Source organism: Oncorhynchus keta, chromosome 30 (assembly GCF_023373465.1).
Source record: "Oncorhynchus keta strain PuntledgeMale-10-30-2019 chromosome 30, Oket_V2, whole genome shotgun sequence".
NCBI classification, from domain to species: domain Eukaryota; kingdom Metazoa; phylum Chordata; class Actinopteri; order Salmoniformes; family Salmonidae; genus Oncorhynchus; species Oncorhynchus keta.
In genome coordinates this window covers 9,594,088-9,620,670 of record NC_068450.1, presented here as the reverse complement: position 1 = coordinate 9,620,670, position 26,583 = coordinate 9,594,088, and the positions used below count along the sequence as shown (strand labels likewise).

The window sequence follows — 26,583 nt, the reverse complement described above, 5'->3', positions numbered from 1 at the left end:
ATGGTTTTGAATTAACTATAATAATTTTTAAAAACTTTTATTGAACAAAATACGAAATGGGCATTAAAGTGAACCAATCCATTTAAACGCTGTCTAACTTTATTGGTTCGACACTCTTAACAATTACACACCTTACATTTAGGTATTAAAGGCTCAGTCAAGCACAGCACAGTACAACACTCATCTGGTTCAGTTTCTATGCCGATAATGCCATCTCAGGTTATGTTTGAAATGGAGTTCAGTTCAGCAATAATGATCTAACATTAGTCATATACTACACACATACAGATGGAAAAATAGATACAAGTACAAGTCTTGTTGTTTTTATTGGGTAATTTTATTTCATATAATTGAAAAATGAATATCAATGTAAATGTTTAAAATGTTTAAAAACAAAAACATAACACTTCATTTTCAAATCCCAAACACACACAATATCAAGATTCACACAAACTCAGTCCAGTTATTTCCTTGTTCGTCAGCTGCTTGCCTAATAAATAAAAATCGAATTGAGAAAATGGTGACAGGTTTAAGACTTAGTAAACAATTGCATCTGGAAAACATGAAAGAAGGCTTCATAGAAATAACTTAAAATAGAGTCAATGCTCTCAATTTCGTTTCTGTATCTTTAAGAAAACATTTACAATGTCATGATGGGTGTGAGAGTGACTGTCCTATGAGCCTTCAAATGTATTTATTTCTTAGATTAAGTTGCTGTATCAGTTACGTTTGCATACTGTTTAATCCAGTTGTTTTCGGTTGTACTAGATATCTGAAAGCATGACCTACTAACATAATACAGGTGGGATAATACACACAGGATGAAATCTGGTTACAGCCGTAATGAAACAATGGGAGTATCCCAGCAAATATGAACAAAGCACCTTATACAGCTTGGGAATGTAGGTGGAAGTCATTTACAAATGTTGTGCCATTGCTAGGATAGTCAAGAGGCAAGTGTGTCTAATACGAGGTAGACTGAGTACACAAGCACCTAATTCCTCAAGGACGTTAGGCTATTTTTGATTGAAACATGTGCACGGCTTTCATTTGCATCCCTACGCTGTAGTTGCATCGATTACACATTAAAGATAGTTCACAAACTGGAACAGTTTGAAATAGCAAAAGTACCTTCATAATGTGCAATATCTGTATCCTATTTGCTAATGATGACCCAGATGGTAAACATAGTTCTGTATCGATGTTTAGGTGGCCGTTCTACTGCATAAAGTAAGCAGTGACTGTACTGAAAGTCTTACGGTTGTCGGATAGTGTCTTCTTTAGATTCAGGAAAAGTAAGGGAGAAGCAGAACTTGCATCAAATAAGCTTGTGCTATACTGTAGATTAGAAGTGTCATTCAATTCCTGTTCACTATAACAGGATGTGAGGAAGAAGAAAAAGATCTGATCAAAAAAGGTTGGATTCTAAAACAGTGCATTTCATCAGATGATGACACAAAGACACATCCGATTGAGATCGTTTGCGCATCAAATAAAATAACCTAACACTTTTTTTGATGAAGTGTCTCGAACTGCAGATAACTGAGATTCTGTGCAAATTGTGCAGCTTTCCTCAGCACGCCTGCCTTCCTGGTTGCCCAGGGACCTCTGGAGCCGACCTTCAACACTCTGCATCTGTACTCCCATTCCCGCTGAGTGGGTTGGGCACTGCGGAGAGGCTGGGAGACAGTGTGGCATGCGTGTCTGTCTCCACAGTCAGACTAGGGTTAAGGTGGCTGATTCCATTGGCCTGTGGTGGTACCCATTTCTCAGGCTCCTCCCCACTGTTGGAACACAACAACAAGGGTGAGTCCTCTTTCAAAAGTCCTTCTTATTTTCATACATGTATTCTGCACCAACAAAAAGATACCCCAACAAAGTATTTAATAGAATAATTTTGTTTGGGGAAAAAACAAACAAAAAAAAAACGTTTTTTTTAAATAAAAAAATAAATATATATGTTTTATTGTTACACACCGGATAGGTGCAGTGAAATGTGTTGTTTATAAGGGTTTGCCAGAGTAGTCCTGCGAGTAGTCCCTGGAGCAAATTTGGGTTAAGTGCCTTGCGCAAGGGCACATCGACAGGTGTTTCACTTTGTCGTCTAGGGTATTCAAACCAGAGCCATTTCGTAGTTGTGCCAATGATATGTGAGCCAATTTAGCTGAAATAATTAACATGATGATAGTCACCATAATGGATGTACATTACCTGACAATGCATCCATTGGTTACCGGCGCCTCGGAGTAGGCCTCTTTCTCAGACAAAGAAGTACGGGACCTCCTGTCCTGCCAGGACCCTGCTTGGGGCTCTTGGCCAGAGTCTGACCTGCGCCTGGCTGCTACGGCTGGGCCGGGGCCCCTTCCGCTGGGGGAGGCTGGCTCTCTGGGGCTCTGCCCAGGCCCTGGTCCTGTGGGACCCTCTGGCTCTTTGCCTGAGCTGTCAGAGCTGTGGGAGCTCTGGCTGTGCCTCCCGTTCAGGCTGTCAGAGGAGGAGACCTTGCTTATTTGTCCGTCCCTGCTCTCATCTGAGGGAGAAAGACAAAGGGGTTAGTAGGGACATGATGTAAGAGAACAAAATGTTCACTCTCTCTGTGGGTTATTATCTGCACTAGATTACTATATGATCTAGGAGCATAAACAATAACATATTTTGACTGGCATTTTACAAAGTAAACAGTGATGCAGATTTTTACCAACCACACTGTAGGCCTGACATCTAAACTGGTTCATGATACTTGGTTTTCCCTGGACAATATTCAAAAGGCAAAGATAACACACTGTTGATTGTCTAAGAACGGGTTACAAAGACCACACTGTATAATTATTATTGAATTCACAAGACGTGAACGTGGCTCACCACTAATGAACAGTGACATCATGCATATGCCCTGGTCTATAGTTTAACCATTCGACTACTGTATGCAAATGATCACGACAGAGTGTATTGAGCCCTCTGGTGGGGATATGTAGAATAGTCACGGCTATTTCGGCACACCACTCAAATAGTCTATTCATAGTCTGTAAACAAACAGACGAATGGCGGTGCTACCTCCATCTCTGGAGTCACAGGCTTGTTTACGTCTACGCCTAAGGATGACCTCCAGCTCACTGCTGACAGGGCTCTTCCCTGGGGGGGGCGGGACCGACTCCTGAGACCCCCGACTGGGACTCTTCTTCACTGTCTCCTGGGGGATCCAGAAACACATACAACATGTTTTACTGTTGGTAACAGATATATAGGTTGTTGTCACTTATTAAAAGCATATATTAGCTTTTATAATGTCTTATAATAAGGCTAATAAAATAAAAATAAAAATAACATACCAGAATGCCTTTCAGTTCTTCCATGGCACTCTCCTGTGGCAACTTTTCTTCCATTACTGGAGGTTGCTAGGGGTTGAGAGAATGCTATTAATACATCAACTAAGTTAATAAACAGGACATAACACACATTTTACTTTGGTGCTCACGCACACCTCGGGCCTGGCAGCTGGTGTTAGCTTTTATCACATAGCTGGTCTATATTTGAAAGCTGGAGGCCATTTTTTATTGATTTTCCCCTCATAGCGCCTGCAAGTTGTCATGGTGATTTTGTCAATCAATAGAATATACCGGTAAATGAAATGAAAGCGGCAGCCATGTGGTGTCTGTCAGTCTACACCGTGAGGTAATCCATGGACAATGTTACACAAAGAGAAAGAGCCCCATGCCAAAAGCCAAACATGAAGACCGGTTTTAGTGAGAGATTAATAACAGAACTGCTATAATCCATCTCACTCTAGTACAATATGATGTGGATTATCCCTGTGATGTGGGGGTTAGCATGCTGTTTTGTTGTGATTTTAGGATCCCGGGAGACTTCCCTTTCACAAAATTGATGTAAAAGTCAATATACTCACTTTTACGGCAACTCTCTTTGGGGAGACAGTCAGTTGGTTAAGAAACATGACATGGTTGGAGAAATAAGGGAGTAATCAGTTTGAGAACATTAAGTAGAGTCAATATTTCCACAGTTTGAGAACATTACGTAGTCTATATTTCCACAGTTTGAGAACATTAAGTAGAGTCTATATTTCCACAGTTTGAGAACATTAAGTAGAGTCTATATTTCCACAGTTTGAGAACATTACGTAGTCTATATTTCCACAGTTTGAGAACATTAAGTAGAGTCAATATTTCCACAGTTTGAGAACATTAAGTAGAGTCAATATTTCCACAGTTTGAGAACATTAAGTAGAGTCTATATTTCCACAGTTTGAGAACATTACGTAGTCTATATTTCCACAGTTTGAGAACAGTTTCGACAGTTTGAGAACATTACGTAGTCTATATTTCCACAGTTTGAGAACATTACGTAGTCTATATTTCCACAGTTTGAGAACATTAAGTAGAGTCTATATTTCCACAGTTTGAGAACATTAAGTAGAGTCTATATTTCCACAGTTTGAGAACATTACGTAGTCTATATTTCCACAGTTTGAGAACATTAAGTAGAGTCTATATTTCCACAGTTTGAGAACATTAAGTAGAGTCTATATTTCGACAGTTTGAGAACATTACGTAGTCTATATTTCCACAGTTTGAGAACATTACGTAGTCTATATTTCCACAGTTTGAGAACATTAAGTAGAGTCTATATTTCCACAGTTTGAGAACATTCGTAGTCTATATTTCCACAGTTTGAGAACATTACGTAGTCTATATTTCCACAGTTTGAGAACATTACGCAGTCTATATTTCCACAGTTTGAGAACATTAAGTAGAGTCTATATTTCCACAGTTTGAGAACATTAAGTAGAGTCTATATTTCCACAGTTTGAGAACATTACGTAGTCTATATTTCCACAGTTTGAGAACATTAAGTAGAGTCTATATTTCCACAGTTTGAGAACATTAAGTAGAGTCTATATTTCCACAGTTTGAGAACATTACGTAGTCTATATTTCCACAGTTTGAGAACATTAAGTAGAGTCAATATTTCCACAGTTTGAGAACATTAAGTAGAGTCAATATTTCCACAGTTTGAGAACATTAAGTAGAGTCAATATTTCCACAGTTTGAGAACATTAAGTAGAGTCAATATTTCCACAGTTTGAGAACATTAAGTAGAGTCTATATTTCCACAGTTTGAGAACATTACGTAGTCTATATTTCCACAGTTTGAGAACAGTTTCGACAGTTTGAGAACATTACGTAGTCTATATTTCCACAGTTTGAGAACATTACGTAGTCTATATTTCCACAGTTTGAGAACATTAAGTAGAGTCTATATTTCCACAGTTTGAGAACATTACGTAGTCTATATTTCCACAGTTTGAGAACATTACGTAGTCTATATTTCCACAGTTTGAGAACATTACGTAGTCTATATTTCCACAGTTTGAGAACATTAAGTAGAGTCTATATTTCCACAGTTTGAGAACATTAAGTAGAGTCTATATTTCCACAGTTTGAGAACATTACGTAGTCTATATTTCCACAGTTTGAGAACATTAAGTAGAGTCAATATTTCCACAGTTTGAGAACATTAAGTAGAGTCAATATTTCCACAGTTTGAGAACATTAAGTAGAGTCAATATTTCCACAGTTTGAGAACATTAAGTAGAGTCTATATTTCCACAGTTTGAGAACATTGCGTAGTCTATATTTCCACAGTTTGAGAACATTAAGTAGAGTCTATATTTCGACAGTTTGAGAACATTACGTAGTCTATATTTCCACAGTTTGAGAACATTACGTAGTCTATATTTCCACAGTTTGAGAACATTAAGTAGAGTCTATATTTCCACAGTTTGAGAACATTACGTAGTCTATATTTCCACAGTTTGAGAACATTACGTAGTCTATATTTCCACAGTTTGAGAACATTACGTAGTCTATATTTCCACAGTTTGAGAACATTAAGTAGAGTCTATATTTCCACAGTTTGAGAACATTAAGTAGAGTCTATATTTACACAGTTTGAGAACATTACGTAGTCTATATTTCCACAGTTTGAGAACATTACGTAGTCTATATTTCCACAGTTTGAGAACATCACGTAGTCTATATTTCCACAGTTTGAGAACATTAAGTAGAGTCTATATTTCCACAGTTTGAGAACATTACGTAGTCTATATTTCCACAGTTTGAGAACATTAAGTAGAGTCTATATTTCCACAGTTTGAGAACATTACGTAGTCTATATTTCCACAGTTTGAGAACATTACGTAGTCTATATTTCCACAGTTTGAGAACATTAGGTATTCTATATTTCCACAGTTTGAGAACATTACGTAGAGTCTATATTTCCACAGTTTGAGAACATTAAGTAGAGTCTATATTTCCACAGTTTGAGAACATTAAGTAGAGTCTATATTTCCACAGTTTGAGAACATTAAGTAGAGTCTATATTTCCACACTTTTCCAAGACAATTATTTAAACAAAACATGAACTGTTGACCTCTTCACCTTAGTATCTCCTCCCTTGACAGGCCTCAGAACCACTCCATGTTTAATCCTCTCCATCATCTCATTGACTGCCTTCACTTTGACGTCATTTGTACCTCCTTCTGCACCTCCTTCTGCACCTCCTTCTACAAGACAAGGAGAGATGGATAATATTGTAAAGATGTGTGATTTTAAAATAAGAAATTCCTCAATTATGAATGATTATTTGAATCATATTCTCTATGTTCTATATTATTCTGGCATGTGCAGATTTGATTCTCAGTGATTTGAAACCTACCAGGAGTTTGTTCCAACTTCGGGGATCCTCCCTTTGAACCCTTGGATGATTTCCTCATGATTGCAATCAGTGAGCTATTGAATGAAAAGAGTAAATTAAACTCAGCATGATTAGACAGATTGGTGGTTGAAGCATTCATCCCTCCATGCAAGCCTGTACACAACATAATAATAGCCTATTGTCTTACCTGAGGGGGTTGCATCGCGATGGGGGAGGGGGTGGAGGAGGGGGAGGGGGTGGTGGTGGGGGTGGAGGGGGCTGGGGAACAGGGGCGGGGGGTGGGGCGATCCCTGGTTCAGGGCCTGGTGAGGGCTCAGTGCTCTTCTGGACCTGCAGCAGCTCTTGCACTAAAGATGTAAAAGACAGATGTAGATGAAGCCTGGGTCACCAGTCTTTTAACATGAGAAGATGGACAACTATTTATTCCACTGGTACTGCTGGAGACGTATTCGTTCACAAAGTTGTAGGAATCCAATCTGTGGGTAACCCACAGTGTGATGTGATTGACAGCCCGTAGGTGTCCTCCTCACCTCTATTCTCTAGGTCACGGTTCTTCTTCTCTACTTCCTGCAGACATCCCTCTGTCTCTCTCTTCTCCTCCTCCATCAGTTCCAGCTGGCTCTGCAGCTCTGCTATCTGCTGTTTCAGAGAGTACTCCTGAAGCTCAGCCTCCAGAGCCTTCACCTACATGGATATGAATGGAGATCCAGATTGACTATATTTCAGTTGGACTGCGCAGAATCACTGATTTACAAAATCACCTTGCACCCAAAGAACTACTCATTATGTGTTCAAGATTAGCAATTCTGCTCTTTGCCTTGCTAAAACTACACTGAAGAAAACTATAAACGCAACAGCAGCAGAAAGGCTGGTCAAACAGAAACAATCCAGGTTTATGGTGCTTCAACACGACTGAGAATATAATACACTGAACAAAAATATAAACACAACATGTAAAGTGTTGGTCCCATGTTTCATGAGCTGAAATAAAAAATCCCAGACATTTTCCAAATGCACAAAAAGCTTGTCTCTCAAATGGTGTGTACAAATTTGTTTACATCCCTGTTAGTGAGCACTTCTCCTTTGCCAAGATAATCCATCCACCTGACAGGTGTGGCATATCAAGAAGCTGATTTAACAGCATGATCATTACACAGGTGCACATTGTGCTGGGGACAATAAAAGGCCACTTTAAAATGTCCAGTTTTGTCACACAACACAATGCCACTGAGAGAGCATGCAATTGACATGCTGACTGCAGGAATGCCGACCAGAGCTGTTGCCAGATAATTTAACGTAAATATCTACACTATAAGCCCAGGACTTCCATATCCGTCTTCTTCACCTTCAGAATGGTCTGAGGGGGAGTGCCGAGGACTGTTTCTGTTTGTAATAAAGATCAGCTTGTCTACATGGTGCTGAGAAAGATCAGTTACAGAAGCTGGATCTGTCAGACATATGTCTGTAATGTAGCCTGCTGTCTGTCTGTCTGTCTGTCTGTCTGTCTGTCTGTCTGTCTGTCTGTCTGTCTGTCTGTCTGTCTGTCTGTCTGTCTGTCTGTCTGTAGGAAAATATAATATACTGTCAGAGAGGGGAAGATGGTAGTTTATGATCGCTTCCAGATTAATTAGGGAGGAATCCTGTGGGCTGGACAGCTTCAAACAAACACCCATCATAGCCCCATGTCATGTGTTGTGGGTACTGGGGGTGGAGATCTGAGAGGTGATGACTTTGCAGGTTTGGCCACAGCTGCAGTACAGCAACTGCTGCATGGGAAACCAGTGTGGGTAGTCAGACCATAGAGATATATACTGTATCTATCTAGGAGTCAGACTGGGACTGTGAGGCTTACCTTCTGGTGATGCTACCTATACCTGTAGTAGTTCTGTGAGGGAGGGAGGGAGGGAGGGAGGGAGGGAGGGAGGGAGGTAGTCAGTCAGTCAGTCAGTCAGTCAGTCAGACAGACAGACAGACAGACAGACAGACAGACAGACAGACAGACAGACAGACAGACAGACAGACAGACAGACAGACAGACAGACAGACCGTCCATGACCTACCTTCTGGAGATGCTGCAGTCTCTCCTGCTCCAGAGTCTTGGTAACATTAGATATATACTGTATCTATCTCTATGAGTGAGTCAGGGACTCATAGTGGGGGTAGGATAGTCATACTGCGACAGTGGGACCTAGACCTACCTTCTGGTGATGCTGCAGTCTCTCCTGCTCCAGAGTCTTGGTAACATTAGCCACGTCCTCCAGAGCCTTGATCAGCTGCAGGCTGGGGTCAGCGTTCTGCAGCAGGATCATACTCTGTCTGTTAGCCTCTTTCTGCTTCACCAACATCTGGAGGAGGAGAGAGAAGGAGGGGACGAGGGAGGGGAGGGGGGAGGAGGGGAGGGATGGAGGAAGGGAGGGAGGGAGTGAGGAAGGGAGGGAGGGGGAGGGAGGAAGGGAGAGAGTGAGGACGGGAGGAGGGGAGGAAGGGAGGGAGGGAGGGAGGAGGGGAAGGAGGGGGGAGGGAGGAGGGGAGGAGGGGAGAGAGTGAGGAAGGGAGGATGGGAGGGAGTGAGGAAGGGAGGAGGGGAGGGAGTGAGGGAATGAGCAGAGCAGGTGTTTTAAAAGACAACAGACCCAGGTTCTCTGGATATAGAAGCATTAGACTGTAGCATGAAGCAAGATATGGAAGCATTAGACTGTAGCATGAAGCAGGATATAGAAGCATTAGACTGTAGCATGAAGCAGGATATGGAAGCATTAGACTGTAGCATGAAGCAGGATATAGAAGCATTAGACTGTAGCATGAAGCAGGATATGGAAGCATTAGACTGTAGCATGAAGCAGGATATGGAAGCATTAGACTGTAGCATGAAGCAGGATATGGAAGCATTAGACTGTAGCATGAAGCAGGATATGGAAGCATTAGACTGTAGCATGAAACAGGATATGGAAGCATTAGACTGTAGCCTGAAGCAGGATATGGAAGCATTAGACTGTAGCATGAAGCAGGATATGGAAGCATTAGACTGTAGCATGAAGCAGGATATGGAAGCATTAGACTGTAGCATGAAGCAGGATATGGAAGCATTAGACTGTAGCATGAAGCAGGATATGGAAGCATTAGACTGTAGCATGAAGCAGGATATGGAAGCATTAGACTGTAGTATGAAGCAGGAAGTAAGCATGCGTTGTTTTTATATAAATGGTCAACAACCACAGCCAGCATTCTCCAGAGAACCCCCCTCTCCAGCCTCAGGCCAAGCAGCGTAACAGTACACACCACTACTGTGGCTGTGGTTCCCCCAAGCAAATGTGTGTCCTTCAAAGCATTGCTGAGTCTGTGCTGCTGCTGTCAGTCCCCAGACTAGGTCTAATACTGTTGCTGCTGTCAGTCCCCAGACTAGGACTAATACTGTTGCTGCTGTCAGTCCCCAGACTAGGACTAATACTGTTGCTGCTGTCAGTCCCCAGACTAGGACTAATACTGTTGCTGCTGTCAGTCCCCAGACTAGGTCAATACTGTTGCCTGTCAGTCCCCAGAGAGGACTAATACTGTTGATGCTGTCAGTCCCCAGACTAGGACTAATACTGTTGCTGCTGTCAGTCCCCAGACTAGGACTAATACTGTTGATGCTGTCAGTCCCCAGACTAGGACTAATACTGTTGCTGCTGTCAGTCCCCAGACTAGGACTAATACTGTTGCTGCTGTCAGTCCCCAGACTAGGTCTAATACTGTTGCTGCTGTCAGTCCCCAGACTAGGACTAATACTGTTGCTGCTGTCAGTCCCCAGACTAGGTCTAATACTGTTGCTGCTGTCAGTCCCCAGACTAGGTCTAATACTGTTGCTGCTGTCAGTCCCCAGACTAGGACTAATACTGTTGCTGCTGTCAGTCCCCAGACTAGGACTAATACTGTTGCTGCTGTCAGTCCCCAGACTAGGACTAATACTGTTGCTGCTGTCAGTCCCCAGACTAGGTCTAATACTGTTGCTGCTGTCAGTCCCCAGACTAGGTCTAATACTGTTGATGCTGTCAGTCCCCAGACTAGGTCTAATACTGTTGCTGCTGTCAGTCCCCAGACTAGGACTAATACTGTTGCTGCTGTCAGTCCCCAGACTAGGACTAATACTGTTGCTGCTGTCAGTCCCCAGACTAGGACTAATACTGTTGCTGCTGTCAGTCCCCAGACTAGGTCTAATACTGTTGCTGCTGTCAGTCCCCAGACTAGGTCTAATACTGTTGCTGCTGTCAGTCCCCAGACTAGGACTAATACTGTTGCTGCTGTCAGTCCCCAGACTAGGTCTAATACTGTTGCTGCTGTCAGTCCCCAGACTAGGACTAATACTGTTGCTGCTGTCAGTCCCCAGACTAGGACTAATACTGTTGATGCTGTCAGTCCCCAGACTAGGTCTAATACTGTTGCTGCTGTCAGTCCCCAGACTAGGACTAATACTGTTGCTGCTGTCAGTCCCCAGACTAGGTCTAATACTGTTGCTGCTGTCAGTCCCCAGACTAGGACTAATACTGTTGCTGCTGTCAGTCCCCAGACTAGGACTAATACTGTTGCTGCTGTCAGTCCCCAGACTAGGACTAATACTGTTGCTGCTGTCAGTCCCCAGACTAGGACTAATACTGTTGCTGCTGTCAGTCCCCAGACTAGGACTAATACTGTTGCTGCTGTCAGTCCCCAGACTAGGTCTAATACTGTTGCTGCTGTCAGTCCCCAGACTAGGACTAATACTGTTGCTGCTGTCAGTCCCCAGACTAGGTCAAATACTGTTGCTGCTGTCAGTCCCCAGACTAGGACTAATACTGTTGCTGCTGTCAGTCCCCAGACTAGGTCTAATACTGTTGCTGCTGTCAGTCCCCAGACTAGGACTAATACTGTTGCTGCTGTCAGTCCCCAGACTAGGACTAATACTGTTGCTGCTGTCAGTCCCCAGACTAGGTCTAATACTGTTGCTGCTGTCAGTCCCCAGACTAGGACTAATACTGTTGCTGCTGTCAGTCCCCAGACTAGGACTAATACTGTTGCTGCTGTCAGTCCCCAGACTAGGACTAATACTGTTGCTGCTGTCAGTCCCCAGACTAGGACTAATACTGTTGCTGCTGTCAGTCCCCAGACTAGGACTAATACTGTTGCTGCTGTCAGTCCCCAGACTAGGACTAATACTGTTGATGCTGTCAGTCCCCAGACTAGGACTAATACTGTTGCTGCTGTCAGTCCCCAGACTAGGACTAATACTGTTGATGCTGTCAGTCCCCAGACTAGGACTAATACTTTGCTGCTGTCAGTCCCCAGACTAGGACTAACAAACTGTTGAGCTGTCAGTCCCCAGACTAAGGACTAATACTTTGGAGATGTCAGTCCCCAGACTAGGACTAAACTTTGGAGATGTCAGTATCACAGACTAAAGACTAATACATTTGGAGATGTCAGTCTCCAGACTAGGACTCCAAACATTTGGAGATGTTAGCTATCACAAGTAGCTAAAGACAACAAACATTCGGAGATGTTAGCTATCACACGTAGCTAAAGACAACAAACATTTGGAGATGTTAGTTATCACACGTAGCTAAAGACAACAAACATTTGGAGATGTTAGTTATCACACGTAGCTAAAGACAACAAACATTTGGAGATGTTAGCTTTCACACATAGCTAAAGACAACAAACATTTGGAGATGTTAGTTATCACACGTAGCTAAAGACAACAAACATTTGGAGATGTTAGCTTTCACACATAGCTAAAGACAACAAACATTTGGAGATGTTAGCTATCACACGTAGCTAAAGACAACAAACATTTGGAGATGTTAGCTATCACACGTAGCTAAAGACAACAAACATTTGGAGATGTTAGCTATCACACGTAGCTAAAGACAACAAACATTTGGAGATGTCAGCTATCACACGTAGCTAAAGACAACAAACATTTGGAGATGTTAGCTATCACACGTAGCTAAAGACAACAAACATTTGGAGATGTTAGTTATCACACGTAGCTAAAGACAACAAACATTTGGAGATGTTAGCTATCACACGTAGCTAAAGACAACAAACATTTGGAGATGTTAGCTATCACACATAGCTAAAGACAACAAACATTTGGAGATGTTAGCTATCACACGTAGCTAAAGACAACAAACATTTGGAGATGTTAGCTATCACACGTAGCTAAAGACAACAAACATTTGGAGATGTTAGTTATCACACGTAGCTAAAGACAACAAACATTTGGAGATGTTAGCTATCACACGTAGCTAAAGACAACAAACATTTTGAGATGTTAGCTTTCACACATAGCTAAAGACAACAAACATTTGGAGATGTTAGCTATCACACTTGGTCATAGACAACAAACATTCGGAGATGTTAGCTTTCACACATAGCTAAAGACAACAAACATTTGGAGATGTTAGCTATCACAGGTAGCTAAAGACAACAAACATTTGGAGATGTTAGCTATCACACGTAGCTAAATACAACAAACATTTGGAGATGTTAGCTTTCACACATAGCTAAAGACAACAAACATTTGGAGATGTTAGCTATCTCACGTAGCTAAAGACAACAAACATTTGGAGATGTTAGCTTTCACACATAGCTAAAGACAACAAACATTTGGAGATGTTAGCTATCTCACGTAGCTAAAGACATCAAACATTTGGAGATGTTAGCTATCTCACGTAGCTAAAGACAACAAACATTTGGAGATATTAGCTTTCACACATAGCTAAAGACAACAAACATTTGGAGATGTTAGCTATCTCACGTAGCTAAAGACAACAAACATTTGGATATGTTAGCTATCACACGTAGCTAAAGACAACAAACATTTGGAGATGTTAGCTATCTCACGTAGCTAAAGACAACAAACATTTGGAGATGTTAGCTATCTCACGTAGCTAAAGACAACAAACATTTGGAGATGTTAGCTATCTCACGTAGCTAAAGACAACAAACATTTGGAGATGTTAGCTATCTCACGTAGCTAAAGACAACAAACATTTGGAGATGTTAGCTATCACACGTAGCTAAAGACAACAAACATTTGGAGATGTTAGCTATCACACGTAGCTAAAGACAACAAACATTTGGAGATGTTAGCTATCACACTTGGTCATAGACAACAAACATTTGGAGATGTTAGCTTTCACACATAGCTAAAGACAACAAACATTTGGAGATGTTAGCTATCTCACGTAGCTAAAGACAACAAACATTTGGAGATGTTAGCTTTCACACATAGCTAAAGACAACAAACAAACATAGCTAAAGACAACAAACGTCTGTCTGTCTGTCTGTCTGTCTGTCTGTCTGTCTGCCTGTCTGTCTGTCTGTCTGTCTGTCTGTCTGTCTGTCTGTCTGCCTGTCTGCCTGCCTGCCTGCCTGCCTGCCTGTCTGCCTGTCTGTCTGTCTGTCTGTCTGCCTGCCTGCCTGTCTGTCTGTCTGTTTGTCTACCTCGTGGGCATACGTCTCAGCCTTCATCCTCAGACTCTGCTCCAAATCCAGCTGCTCCTTCATCTCCTCAAACTCTGTAGTAGCCATCACAGACACTGAAGAGAGAGAGAGAGAGAGATGAGAGCGAGATGAGAGGAGAGAGATGAGAAGAGAGAGATGAGAGAGAGATGAGAGGAGAGAGATGAGAGAGAGAACTAGGGATTAAAGCATAACCACAGTAAAACAATAAAATATAGAAAGCCTGAAGCTGTTTCCAGATCACTGTAATATAGTAACAGCAGAGGAGAAAGAAGAGGGCCATCTGCTGTGTAGCCCCCTCTCTACCAGGATGAAGTCTCCGAGGGGGAGACCGTGGAGCAGTGGCATGCCCTCGACAGTTGATTAAGGATGGTAAGCAGTGTGTGTGTGTGTGTGTGTGTGTGTGTGTGTGTGTGTGTGTGTGTGTGTGTGTGTGTGTGTGTGTGTGTGTGTGTGTGTGTGTGTGTGTGTGTGTGTGTGTGTGTGTGTGTGTGTGTGTGTGTGTGTGTGTGTGTGTTGGGAGGGCCTGGTCTTTACAGGAAGACAGCCAGCTGCCAGCTACACAGCCACCCCCACATATATTACCTTATAGAAAGCTGACAGGAGTTTAGTACAGCTCTTGTGGCAGTGCCTCATAGATGCATATAAATCAATGCACACAATGTATCTCTCTATATACAGTATAACTGGTATTAAATGTAACTGTCCCGAAGGCCACTACACCACATTCCCTGGTCTATACATTCTGCACAACATGTGATGAACAGCAGCCAACCAGAAACATATGAACACAGTGGGTCGTGTATAGACTGTCATGTACTGATGTGAACACAGTGGGTCGTGGATAGACTGTCATGTACTGATGTGAACACAGTGGGTCGTGTATAGACTGTCGTGTACTGATGTGAACACAGTGGGTCGTGTATAGACTGTCGTGTACTGATGTGAACACAGTGGGTCGTGTATATACTGTCATGTACTGATGTGAACACAGTGGGTCGTGTATAGACTGTCATGTACTGATATGAACACTGATGTGAACACAGGGTCGTGTATAGACTGTCATGTACTGATGTGAACACAGTGGGTGGGTATAGACTGTCATGTATAGACTGTAGACTGTGTACTGATGTGAACACAGTGGGTCGTGTATAGACTGTCGTGTACTGATGTGAACACAGTGGGTCGTGTATAGACTGTCATGTACTGATGTGAACACAGTGGGTCGTGTATAAACTGTCATGTACTGATGTGAACACAGTGGGTCGTGTATAGACTGTCATGTACTGATATGAACACAGTGGGTCGTGTATAGACTGTCATGTACTGATGTGAACACAGTTGGTCGTGTATAGACTGTCATGTACTGATGTGAACACAGTGGGTCGTGTATAGACTGTCATGTACTGATGTGAACACAGTGGGTCGTGTATAGACTGTCGTGTACTGATGTGAACACAGTGGGTCGTGTATAGACTGTCGTGTACTGATGTGAACACAGTGGGTCGTGTATAGACTGTCATGTACTGATGTGAACACAGTGGGTCGTGTATAAACTGTCATGTACTGATGTGAACACAGTGGGTCGTGTATAAACTGTCATGTACTGATGTGAACACAGTGGGTCGTGTATAGACTGTCGTGTACTGATGTGAACACAGTGGGTCGTGTATAGACTGTCATGTACTGATATGAACACAGTGGGTCGTGTATAGACTGTCATGTACTGATGTGAACACAGTTGGTCGTGTATAGACTGTCATGTACTGATATGAACACAGTGGGTCGTGTATAAACTGTCATGTACTGATGTGAACACAGTGGGTCGTGTATAGACTGTCGTGTACTGATGTGAACACAGTGGGTCGTGTATAGACTGTCATGTAACTCACCTCTATTGATATGAACACAGTGGGTCGTGTATAGACTGTCATGTACGGATATGAACACAGTGGGTCGTGTATAGACTGTCATGTACTGATATGAACACAGTGGATCGTGTATAGACTGTCATGTACTGATGTGAACACAGTGGGTCGTGGATAGACTGTCATGTACTGATATGAACACAGTGGGTCGTGGGTAAATAATAATAATAATATAATATATGCCATTTAGCAGACGCTTTTATCCAAAGCGACTTACAGTCATGTGTGCATACATTCTACGTATGGGTGGTCCCGGGAATCGAACCCACTACCCTGGCGTTACAAGCGCCATGCTCTACCAACTGTGCTACAGAAGGACCACCAGGACTGTCATGTAACTCACCGCTATTGATATGAACACAGTGGGTCGTGGATAGACTTTCATGTACTGATATGAACACAGAGGGTCGTGGGTAGACTGTCATGTACTGATATGAACACAGTGGGTTGTGGGTAGACTGTCATGTACTGATATGAACACAGCGGGTTGTGTATATAGACTGTCATGTAACTCACCTCTATTGATTGATATGAACACAGTGGGTCGTGGGTAGACTGTCATGTAACTCACCTCTATTGATGTGAACACAGTGGGTCGTGGATAGACTGTCATGTACTGATATGAACACAGTGGGTCGTGGATAGACTGTCATGTACTGGTATGAACACAGTGGGTCGTGGGTAGACTGTCATGTACTGATATGAACACAGTGGGTCGTGGATAGACTGTCATGTACTGATATGAACACAGTGGGTCGTGGATAGACTGTCATGTACTGGTATGAACACAGTGGGTCGTGGGTAGACTGTCATGTACTGATATGAACACAGTGGGTCGTGGGTAGAATGTCATGTACTGATATGAACACAGTGGGTCGTGGGTAGACTGTCATGTAACTCACCTCTATTGAACCTCTTGATGGTCTTGCTTTGCTGCTCCATGGTTTTGTGAAGCTCCTTCATTTCAGCCTGCTCCTTCTCAGTCTACAAAAACATTCAGAGTGAAGCAGAAAGGCTGGTCAAACAGAAACAATCCAGGTTTATGGTGCTTCAACACGACTGAGAATATTTTTTCCAGGCACTGAACAAAAATATAAACACAACATGTAAAGTGTTGGTCCCATGTTCATGAGCTGAAATAAAACATCCCAGAAATGTTCCATACTGCACAAAAAGCTTATTTCTCTCAAATTTTGTACACAAATTTGTTTACATCCCTGTTAGTGAGCATTTTTCTCCTTTGCGAAGATAATCCATCCACCTGACTTCAAGAAATGGCTTAAACAGCATGATCATTACACAGGTGCACCTTGTGCTGTGGACAATAAAAAGCCACTCTAAAATGTGCTGTTTTGTCACACAACAATGCCACATATGTCTCAAGATCTGAGGGAGCGTGCAATTGGCATGCTGACTAAAATAATGTCCACCAGAGCTGTTGACAGATAATTCAATGTTAATTTCTCTACCATAAGCCGCCTACAATGTCGTTTTAGAGAATTTGGCAGTACGTCCAACCGGCCTCACAACCGCAGACCACGTGTAACCACATCAGTCCAATCATGTCACCCATTGAGCATGTTTGGGATGCTCTGGAACGACGTGTACGACAGCGTGTTCCGGTTCCCGCCAATATCCAGTAACTTTGCACAGCCATTGAAGAGGAGTGGGACAAGATTCCACATGTCACAATCAACAGCCTGATCAACTCTAAGTGAACCAGATGTGTCACGCTGTATGAGGCTAATGGTGGTCACACCAGATACCGACTGGTTTTCTGATCCACGCTCCTACCTTTTATTTTAAGGTATCAGTGACCAACAGATGCAGATCTGTATTCCCAGTCATGTGAAATCCATAAATTAAGGCCCAAATAATGTATTTCAATTGACTGATTTCCTTATATGAACTATAACTCATTTATATTTTTGTTCAGTGTACATGTCAAAACTATGAAAAATCTAGACAGATATTCTGCATTCAAACTTACATAGTATAATACAAGACCTCTCAGCAGCCCTCAGAATCCCGCCCCAAGCAGACAGAGACACTTTCTGTGCCTGTCTGAGACTGTCCTCCTGTGAGGTATTGATTTCCAGGCCTGGTAGTGGATACTCACCAGGGCTGTTAGCTCTTCAATCTGTCTCTTCTGCTCTTGAAGCTGACAGGCGAGCCACTTCTTCTCCTCCAGCAGAGTGCTCACTGTCTCCTGCAGCTCTGGAGGGGAAGAAAGAGGTTCCTGGGTGACACGACGTGATGACATCTCTTCACTACATCTAATATTCTGACATACAGCTCTGTTACTTTAACATTTTAACATGGTTTATCTTGCTACTGGAAATACCATTAGAAAACAACAACAGAAAGATGAAACCTAATATGCTGTACAGGCACAACATCATTTCATTGCAGTCAGTCCATTACCCCGTCAAGACAAATTTAGACAAAGGGTCTGATATAGTGTTGACCTGCTGTTGGTATTGGCTGTACGGGTCAGGGCTGGTGTCCTGTGTGTCTGTCTGTGTATGGGTCTGGTACCTTTAACCTGCTGTTGGTACTGGCTGTAGGGGTCAGGGCTGGTGTCCTGTGTGTCTGTCTGTGTACGGGTCTGGTAGGTACCCGGTACTGTCTGTGTACTGGTCTGGTAGGTACCCGGTACTGTCTGTGTACTGGTCTGGTAGGTACCCGGTACTGTCTGTGTACGGGTCTGGTAGGTACCCGGTACTGTCTGTGTACTGGTCTGGTAGCTACCCGGTACTGTCTGTGTACTGGTCTGGTAGCTACCCGGTACTGTCTGTGTACTGGTCTGGTAGGTACCCGGTACTGTCTGTGTACTGGTCTGGTAGGTACCCGGTACTGTCTGTGTACGGGTCTGGTACCTTTACCCTGCTGTTGGTACTGGCTGTACGGGTCAGGGCTGGTGTCCTGTGTGTCCGTCTCCTCTTCCAGAGGTATGCAGTCTGTGATACTAGGTAGCATCTCATCCAAACAGGGTCGAGACGACAGGCTCAGATACTTCAGCTTCCTGTTCTCACTGTTCAACTGTGTGACAAACAACACACACTGGATTATATATGATAAAGACAAATGACGTACAGCTGATAACAGAGGCCAATAGCACACAGAAACATACACTGATTTGGCATGTTGACTGTAATATTGTAAGATATGTATGTACTGTAGCCTACACATCAATGGCTTATGGAAATAAACATTATACATACAAACATGTAAAAATGCTTGTCTTTTTGAATCACCACCTCTTGGCAGGGCCCAGGGCCCAGGAAGTAATGGTTTACCACTACTTAATTACTAAGCCAAGCAGTGTCAGTCTCTTACCTTGGTGGCAAGGGTCTCAACTACTAAGTCAAGCAGTGTCAGTGTCTTACCTTGGTGGCAAGGGTCTCAACTACTAAGTCAAGCAGTGTCAGTCTCTTACCTTGGTGGCAAGGGTCTCAACTACTAAGCCAAGCAGTGTCCGTGTCTTACCTTGGTGGCAAGGGTCTCAACTAATAAGTCAAGCAGTGTCAGTGTCTTACCTTGGTGGCAAGGGCCTCAACTACTAAGTCAAGCAGTGTCAGTCTCTTACCTTGGTGGCAAGGGCCTCAACTACTAAGCCAAGCAGTGTCAGTCTCTTACCTTGGTGGCAAGGGCCTCAGCATTTTCTCTGCAGGATTTTTCTATCTCCAGCTGAGTCTGCAGAACGCTCACCTCCTCGATCACCATTTGGGAAACTGGAATACAAAAAACATTACATTGCAGTTAGTTTTATTGTGTTATGGTACGATTTGACTCCTATTTTAAAGAATGAATGACTGACTGAATAAATGACTGACTGAATGAGAGGAAACGTGTCTATTGTGTTACTCTATTTCCCCTTCTCCCTATTGAGCTATTCAGTTTCCCTCTATTTCCCCTTCTCCCTACTGAGCTATTCAGTTTCCCTCTATTTCCCCTTCTCCCTATTGAGCTATTCAGTTTCCCTCTATTTCCCCTTCTCCCTACTGAGCTATTCAGTTTCCCTCTATTTCCCCTTCTCCCTATTGAGCTATTCAGTTTCCCTCTATTTCCCCTTCTCCCTATTGAGCTATTCAGTTTCCCTCTATTTCCCCTTCTCCCTATTGAGCTATTCAGTTTCCCTCTATTTCCCCTTCTCCCTATTGAGCTATTCAGTTTCCCTCTATTTCCCCTTCTCCCTATTGAGCTATTCAGTTTCCCTCTATTTCCCCTTCTCCCTATTGAGCTATTCAGTTTCCCTCTATTTCCCCTTCTCCCCATTGAGCTATTCAGTTTCCCTCTATTTCCCCTTCTCCCTATTGAGCTATTCAGTTTCCCTCTATTTCCCCTTCTCCCTATTGAGCTATTCAGTTTCCCTCTATTTCCCCTTCTCCCCATTGAGCTATTCAGTTTCCCTCTGTCTACAGACAGAACTGTAACAGGGTCCATGTGACATGCTAATGTAGCCAGATCGTGTTGCATTGGAGACCAGGAAGGCTCAGGCTCTTTTTTCATTGTAAATCATTAGTATTTCCTCTGGCTACTAAATACGCTAAATCAGATTAACTAAGGTCCATGTGGTTCCATTGAAAATGTAAGCTTATCCTGCATTTGTGCCAGTGGTAATTTTTTGTTTCAAAACAAAGGCTACAGTGCTTAAAATGCTCTTAGATTTGTTTGGGGGGGTTGCTGTTGTTGTCAGGAAAAGAGGTGCAATCATTCTCCCATATGCACATACACATTGCATATTGGCACATCCAGAACACCCATAAAGAATATGTGCATAAGGATATATGAATGAGTGATGGTACAGGGCAGCATACAGTAGATGGTATCGAGTACAGTATATACATATGAGATGAGTTACTAGTCCAACGCTCTAACCACAAGGCTACCCTGCCGCCCCATTTGCTCTAATGCCTTCTGAACACACATGCCTCTGCATATTATCCCCAGCTTGATTACACCATATTTGCAAAGCAGTAGGTCGATCCTAACCCTGATGTCTGACACTGAGCATGCATGAGTCCCTGAGAATTCTGGGAAAGGGGATCGAAGATTCTGCTTGTTATCACGCTTAGGAGCAGTAGGAAAGTTCTGCAGCGCACACACATGTCGACAGGCTGATCTCTATAGCTGTCCTGCGGTTAAACTACTCCTCTCTGACTCCCTGGATGGTCTCCACGTCCAGTATTTCTGTAATGAGACTAGAGGAAGAGCAGAGCTGGAGGGGCTGTGTGTTTGTATTGTGGTAGAGATTCTAGGTCAATAACTCCTCTATGCTTAATGCTCCATGAACTGAATGTTGACTCCAAAAACCTGCCTTTAACATGGTGTCATATACTCTGTGGAGGAGCGCTGAGCAAGTCATCGTGTCCCAAAGGGCACCCTATTCCCTACATAGAGCACTACTTTAGATAGGGCCCTATTCCCTACTTAGAGCACTATTTTAGATAGGGCCCTATTCCCTACTTAGAGCACTATTTTAGATAGGACCCTATTCCCTACTTAGAGCAACTACTTTAGATAGGGCCCTATTCCCTACTTAGAGCACTATTTTAGATAGGGCCCTATTCCCTACTTAGAACAAATACTTTAGATAGGGCCCTATTCCCTACATAGAGCACTATTTTAGATAGGGCCCTATTCCCTACTTAGAGCACTATTTTAGATAGGGCCCTACTCCCTACAATGAGCACTACTTTAGATAGGGCCCTATTCCCTACAATGAGCACTACTTTTGATCAGGACCCTGGGAATAGGATGCCATTTGGGACACAGACAGTGACTTACTCAAGAGCTTCTCTACAGAGGGAACATAATCTTATTTTAGACATTGTACTGTAGGGGAAATATGAGCCTGCTTCCTGTTTCCCCTACAGACATCAAGCACTTACCGCTGTCAGGTGGGAGAGGAGGTAAGCTAGGCCAATCAGCAGGGACATTTGCAGCGTCATGCTGGCTCGCCGGCTCAGAGAAGTACAGAACCAACGCTCCAGGCCTGAGTCTGCTTGTTTGTCAGCGACGAGGTCTTGTAAGTATTATTGTTGTTTGAACGTAATCAGCCACCTTTTGGTCCTAGCAAAGCAAATAGCTATAGCCTATACTTTCAGGACTATAGAACATAATCTTAATCTTCAGAGATTATATAGCCAATGGTAATTGTATGATAAATTGTAGTTACTAATATCTCTTGTTTTAAGTGCATGTCAATTATATTTTAAAAGCTTATTTCCCCATATCATATTGACTTGAGTATAATGTACCTATAAAATATACAGTATCACTCTGAGTGAAGGGCCACAATAGAATAGATGCCAGACTGGAACACAGGAGCAGCCCCTCTCTTTCTCTAGTAATGAATCATTCATAATTGAGGATTTGAATAATGCAGCGAAATAACACAAGGTGTTGGCGTGGTGACTTGTGGTTCTCATCGGAGATGAATGAATGCCGACCACAGCAGGGGACAGGGGAGAGACACAGTCCCCCTGATGATTATAATAAGACCTGGTAATAACATGTTTTAGACACTATTGTTCTCGTGGCCCTGGCTGAAGGCTCCTATGGTGTCTAGGTGTGTACAGTCTTAATTCAGAGCAACCTGTCTTTGATGACCTATTGTTTAGGTTAAAGGCCAGCAAAACGAAATAGGTTACGTCTCTGTTTAAAGTCTGTCTGTACCTGTCTGGGAAGCTGAAACTGGTCAGCGGAATTGGTCCCAGCTTGGTTGAGGAGAGAGACAAACATCTAACTTTATTAGGTTATGTAAGAAAAATGATTTAATGCAGCACATCAAAAGGTAAACATTTCTTACATGATTTACCTATCCTTCGAGAATCAAGCAGGAGCATTTCAGGAACTGGTAACGATCCAGCCAACCATCTGAACAAAATGCCGATGACGTAGCCTATAATACAACATTGCCAAAAAGACAGCTAGCTGAAAGCTGTGAGAAAGTAGCACAACAACCCCTGTCATACTAACACTTTAAACCTACAGTATACTGTAGCTGTGAACGTTGGAACGATTATTATCTTTCTTACCTCGCATAATGAAATCAGGCAGTCTGTCAGCGCTCCAGAACTCAACCCTGTAACCTTGTTCCTTACCAAATCAATTGTTAATGGAGCCACTGTGGTATTTTATTACATGTTGCTAGGAAGAACTGGGTAGGGTCGCCAAAACACAAATCCATGACTATGGTTGGCCGAAGGTCTGAGTAGTCATGGAAACTGAGATACCTTCTTACACACACCCATTCAGGAGCCGGTTTGGAGAGGCGGTCATCACCAGAGGGGTGTGTAGAGAGGCGTGAGGAAGGGTAAAGTGTGTAACAGTCCTACCCCCCCAACTCCATCTCTTACACCGCTGCTACTCTATGTTGTTATCATCTATGCATAGTCACTTTAATAACTCTACCTACATGTACATATTACTTCAACTAACCGGTGCCCGCGCACATTGACTCTGTACCGGTAGCCCCCTGTATATGGTCTCGCTATTGTTATATTACTGCTGCTCTTTAATTACTTGTTACTTTTATTTCTTATCTGTATTTTTTTTTAAACTGCATTGTTGGTTAAGGGCTCGTAAGTAAACGTTTCACTGTAAGGTTGTTGTATCCAGTGCATGTCACTAATAAAATGTTAGTTGATCAAATGTGTGTGTGTGTTAGTGTCTGGAACTCACCTCTCTTGATGTGTTTCAGCTGGCTCTCTGCTTCATCTCTCTCTTCAGTCAGTTTCATGCACTGAGGAAACAGGGAAGGAATGGGTTCACATTATACAATACAATCATATGCACGTCACAAATAAACCTGCAAGCACAATCCATTTAAGTGTAGTTAATTGATGACAGTAATCCATGGTCCTTCGTTGTTGTAGGGTATGAAAGGATAGGACACTGGACTCACTACACTAAGACACTTTCCTTCGGTCAATACACTGTTTCAACACAGATGTTACTCGTTTAGAATACACTGTTATATAGAGCAACTAGACAGTATTGAGTGCATACATTCTCATAATGGTCCCCCATGGGAATTGAACCCACAACCCTGGCGTTGCAAGAGCTGTGCTCTACCAACTAAGACACACGGGACTCCTATGATCTGCTATATGACTATCTCCCTATAGTTTCAGTCTCCTATGATCTGCTGTGGGACTATCTCCCTATAGTTTCAGTCTCCTATGATCTGCAGTAGGACTATCTCCCTATAGTTTCAGTCTCCTATGATCTGCTGTAGGACTATCTCCCTATAGTTTCAGTCTCCTGTGATCTGCTGTAGGACTATCTCCCTATAGTTTCAGTCTCCTATGATCTGCTGTGGGACTATCTCCCTATAGTTTCAGTCTCCTATGATCTGCTGTGGGACTATCTCCCTATAGTTTCAGTCTCCTATGATCTGCTGTGGGACTATCTCCCCATAGTTTCAGTCTCCTATGATCTGCAGTAGGACTATCTCCCTATAGTTTCAGTCTCCTATGATCTGCTGTGGGACTATCTCCCTATAGTTTCAGTCTCCTATGATCTGCTGTGGGACTATCTCCCTGTAGTTTCAGTCTCCTATGATCTGCAGTAGGACTATCTCCCTATAGTTTCAGTCTCCTGTGATCTGCAGTAGGACTATCTCCCTATAGTTTCAGTCTCCTATGATCTGCTGTGGGACTATCTCCCTATAGTTTCAGTCTCCTATGATCTGCTGTGGGACTATCTCCCTGTAGTTTCAGTCTCCTATGATCTGCAGTAGGACTATCTCCCTATAGTTTCAGTCTCCTGTGATCTGCAGTAGGACTATCTCCCCATAGTTTCAGTCTCCTATGATCTGCTGTGGGACTATCTCCCCATAGTTTCAGTCTCCTATGATCTGCAGTAGGACTATCTCCCTATAGTTTCAGTCTCCTATGATCTGCTGTGGGACTATCTCCCTATAGTTTCAGTCTCCTGTGATCTGCTGTGGGACTATCTCCCCATAGTTTCAGTTTGTTGGACAGACAAGGGAGCAGCTTCTACATGGTTTATTATATTGGTAATAGCGTACATGGAAAACAATGGTCCATCTACAATTCAGAGTACATTCAATAGGTAGTATGTGGCCTATATTGGGTCATTATCCGTTTGGGCAAGACAGACTTAGATTTTCTTACCAATTATTCTATAACGGCTACAGGAAGCTGTTCCCTGACATCCGTGCAGTGCCAGGGACGTTCTGATCTGAAATTGCCTTGACTAGCCTATTGTTAAAGCACGTGTCCCACTTTCACCCACTTTCTACCTGCGCTCTGCCAAATATACAAAAAAACAACAGTCCCACTGTTTTAAACAGGCCCACCGTGTCATCTTGCTTGAAATAAAATTTTCTTTATAGATATTTAAAAATATGCTAAGGTTTATGAAATAGGCCTACTTGGTGGGACTCTTTAGTCAAGGCCTGATCTTATTAATTTATAGTGCATAGATTATTGAATTTCTAGAAACAACGTAGCGCTGAAATAAATACAAAAAAGTGACAAAATGACATATACAATCTAAGATGACGTACCAGATAACCAAACCTCTAATCAGGTTTGTTCAACTGAGATCCAATCATTATTTTAGCTGCCAAAATCTCACCGACACTGGGCTTTCCTATCAATGGCAATAGCGAGATTTTGGGAGGGGTCGGCCCTTTGATTTCACACAGCATAGCCTACCTACATCAAAACCGGCCGGCACAAATATGTGCAGGGAAAAATAAAAACGTCTCACCTTGACCTCGTTATGTCTACTATGTTACTTCTGTAATCGTTGAAAAAGGTCTCAAATATGTAACGGAAGAGCATCTATTACCTGCATTTTTTGGGTATCTCGCGCCTCCGCCCCACATCCTTCCATCTGCACCAGCCCCGTTGATGAAGACGGTAGCATTATGACCCCGGTCGATAACTAAACTAATATCTTGGACTTTATAATATCGTATTATAGAAATAAAATAAATAACTAGGCTACTTCTAGCAACTGGCAAGTCCGCTGAGGTGTCTTAGAAAAAGCATTTCATGTCTATATGGGATGGATAAGACCGCTACTTCTATTCAGGCACAGTGAATCCTTTCGCTGACAGCATCGCCTGCCCCCGTCCCCGGTCCCCAGTCCCCCCCTCCCTTCGCCCCACTACTCAGGGTTTATTGCGCATGCATCATCATCTCGTATTCGTCTACATTTGCTGATGAGTATGAAAGCTCCACCCTTTCAGTTTGATTGTGCATTGTAATTAGGCTAAAATGTTTCATTCAAAGTCTTCACTGCTAAATGTAAAAACAATTATTATAATAACAATAATAATAATAATAATTATAATTGCCCAAACGTTACGCAAGGTCACATCCAGCATCACTGATATAGGATATTTACAGTGAAACACTGAGCAGATCAGGTCACATCCAGCCTCACTGATATAGCACCTTTA

General features: G+C 42.8%; 1 protein-coding gene across 6 annotated transcripts; it reads right to left on the bottom strand.

Moving 5' to 3' along the window:
• Window positions 1-307: 307 nt before the first annotated feature.
• On the bottom strand, window positions 308-26,239 carry LOC118377820 (shootin-1-like). 6 transcript variants are annotated; one of them, XM_052487479.1, is made up of 17 exons: window positions 25,968-26,239; window positions 23,829-23,889; window positions 19,779-19,873; window positions 19,019-19,181; window positions 18,259-18,356; window positions 17,042-17,123; window positions 14,194-14,288; window positions 8,928-9,074; window positions 7,260-7,413; window positions 6,917-7,076; window positions 6,730-6,803; window positions 6,453-6,577; window positions 3,902-3,916; window positions 3,327-3,392; window positions 3,052-3,187; window positions 2,212-2,527; window positions 308-1,784 (listed from the first exon to the last, which is right to left on the bottom strand). In XM_052487479.1, the coding sequence occupies exons 1-17, from the start codon at window positions 26,043-26,045 to the stop codon at window positions 1,622-1,624; spliced, it is 2,028 nt and encodes a 675-aa protein (XP_052343439.1). In that variant the 5' UTR covers window positions 26,046-26,239; the 3' UTR covers window positions 308-1,621. The 6 variants fall into 6 exon arrangements, with proteins under 6 accessions (XP_052343439.1, XP_052343441.1, XP_052343440.1 ...); XM_052487481.1 differs by having other exon boundaries at window positions 6,453-6,565; XM_052487480.1 differs by having other exon boundaries at window positions 19,025-19,181.
• Window positions 26,240-26,583: the final 344 nt, after the last annotated feature.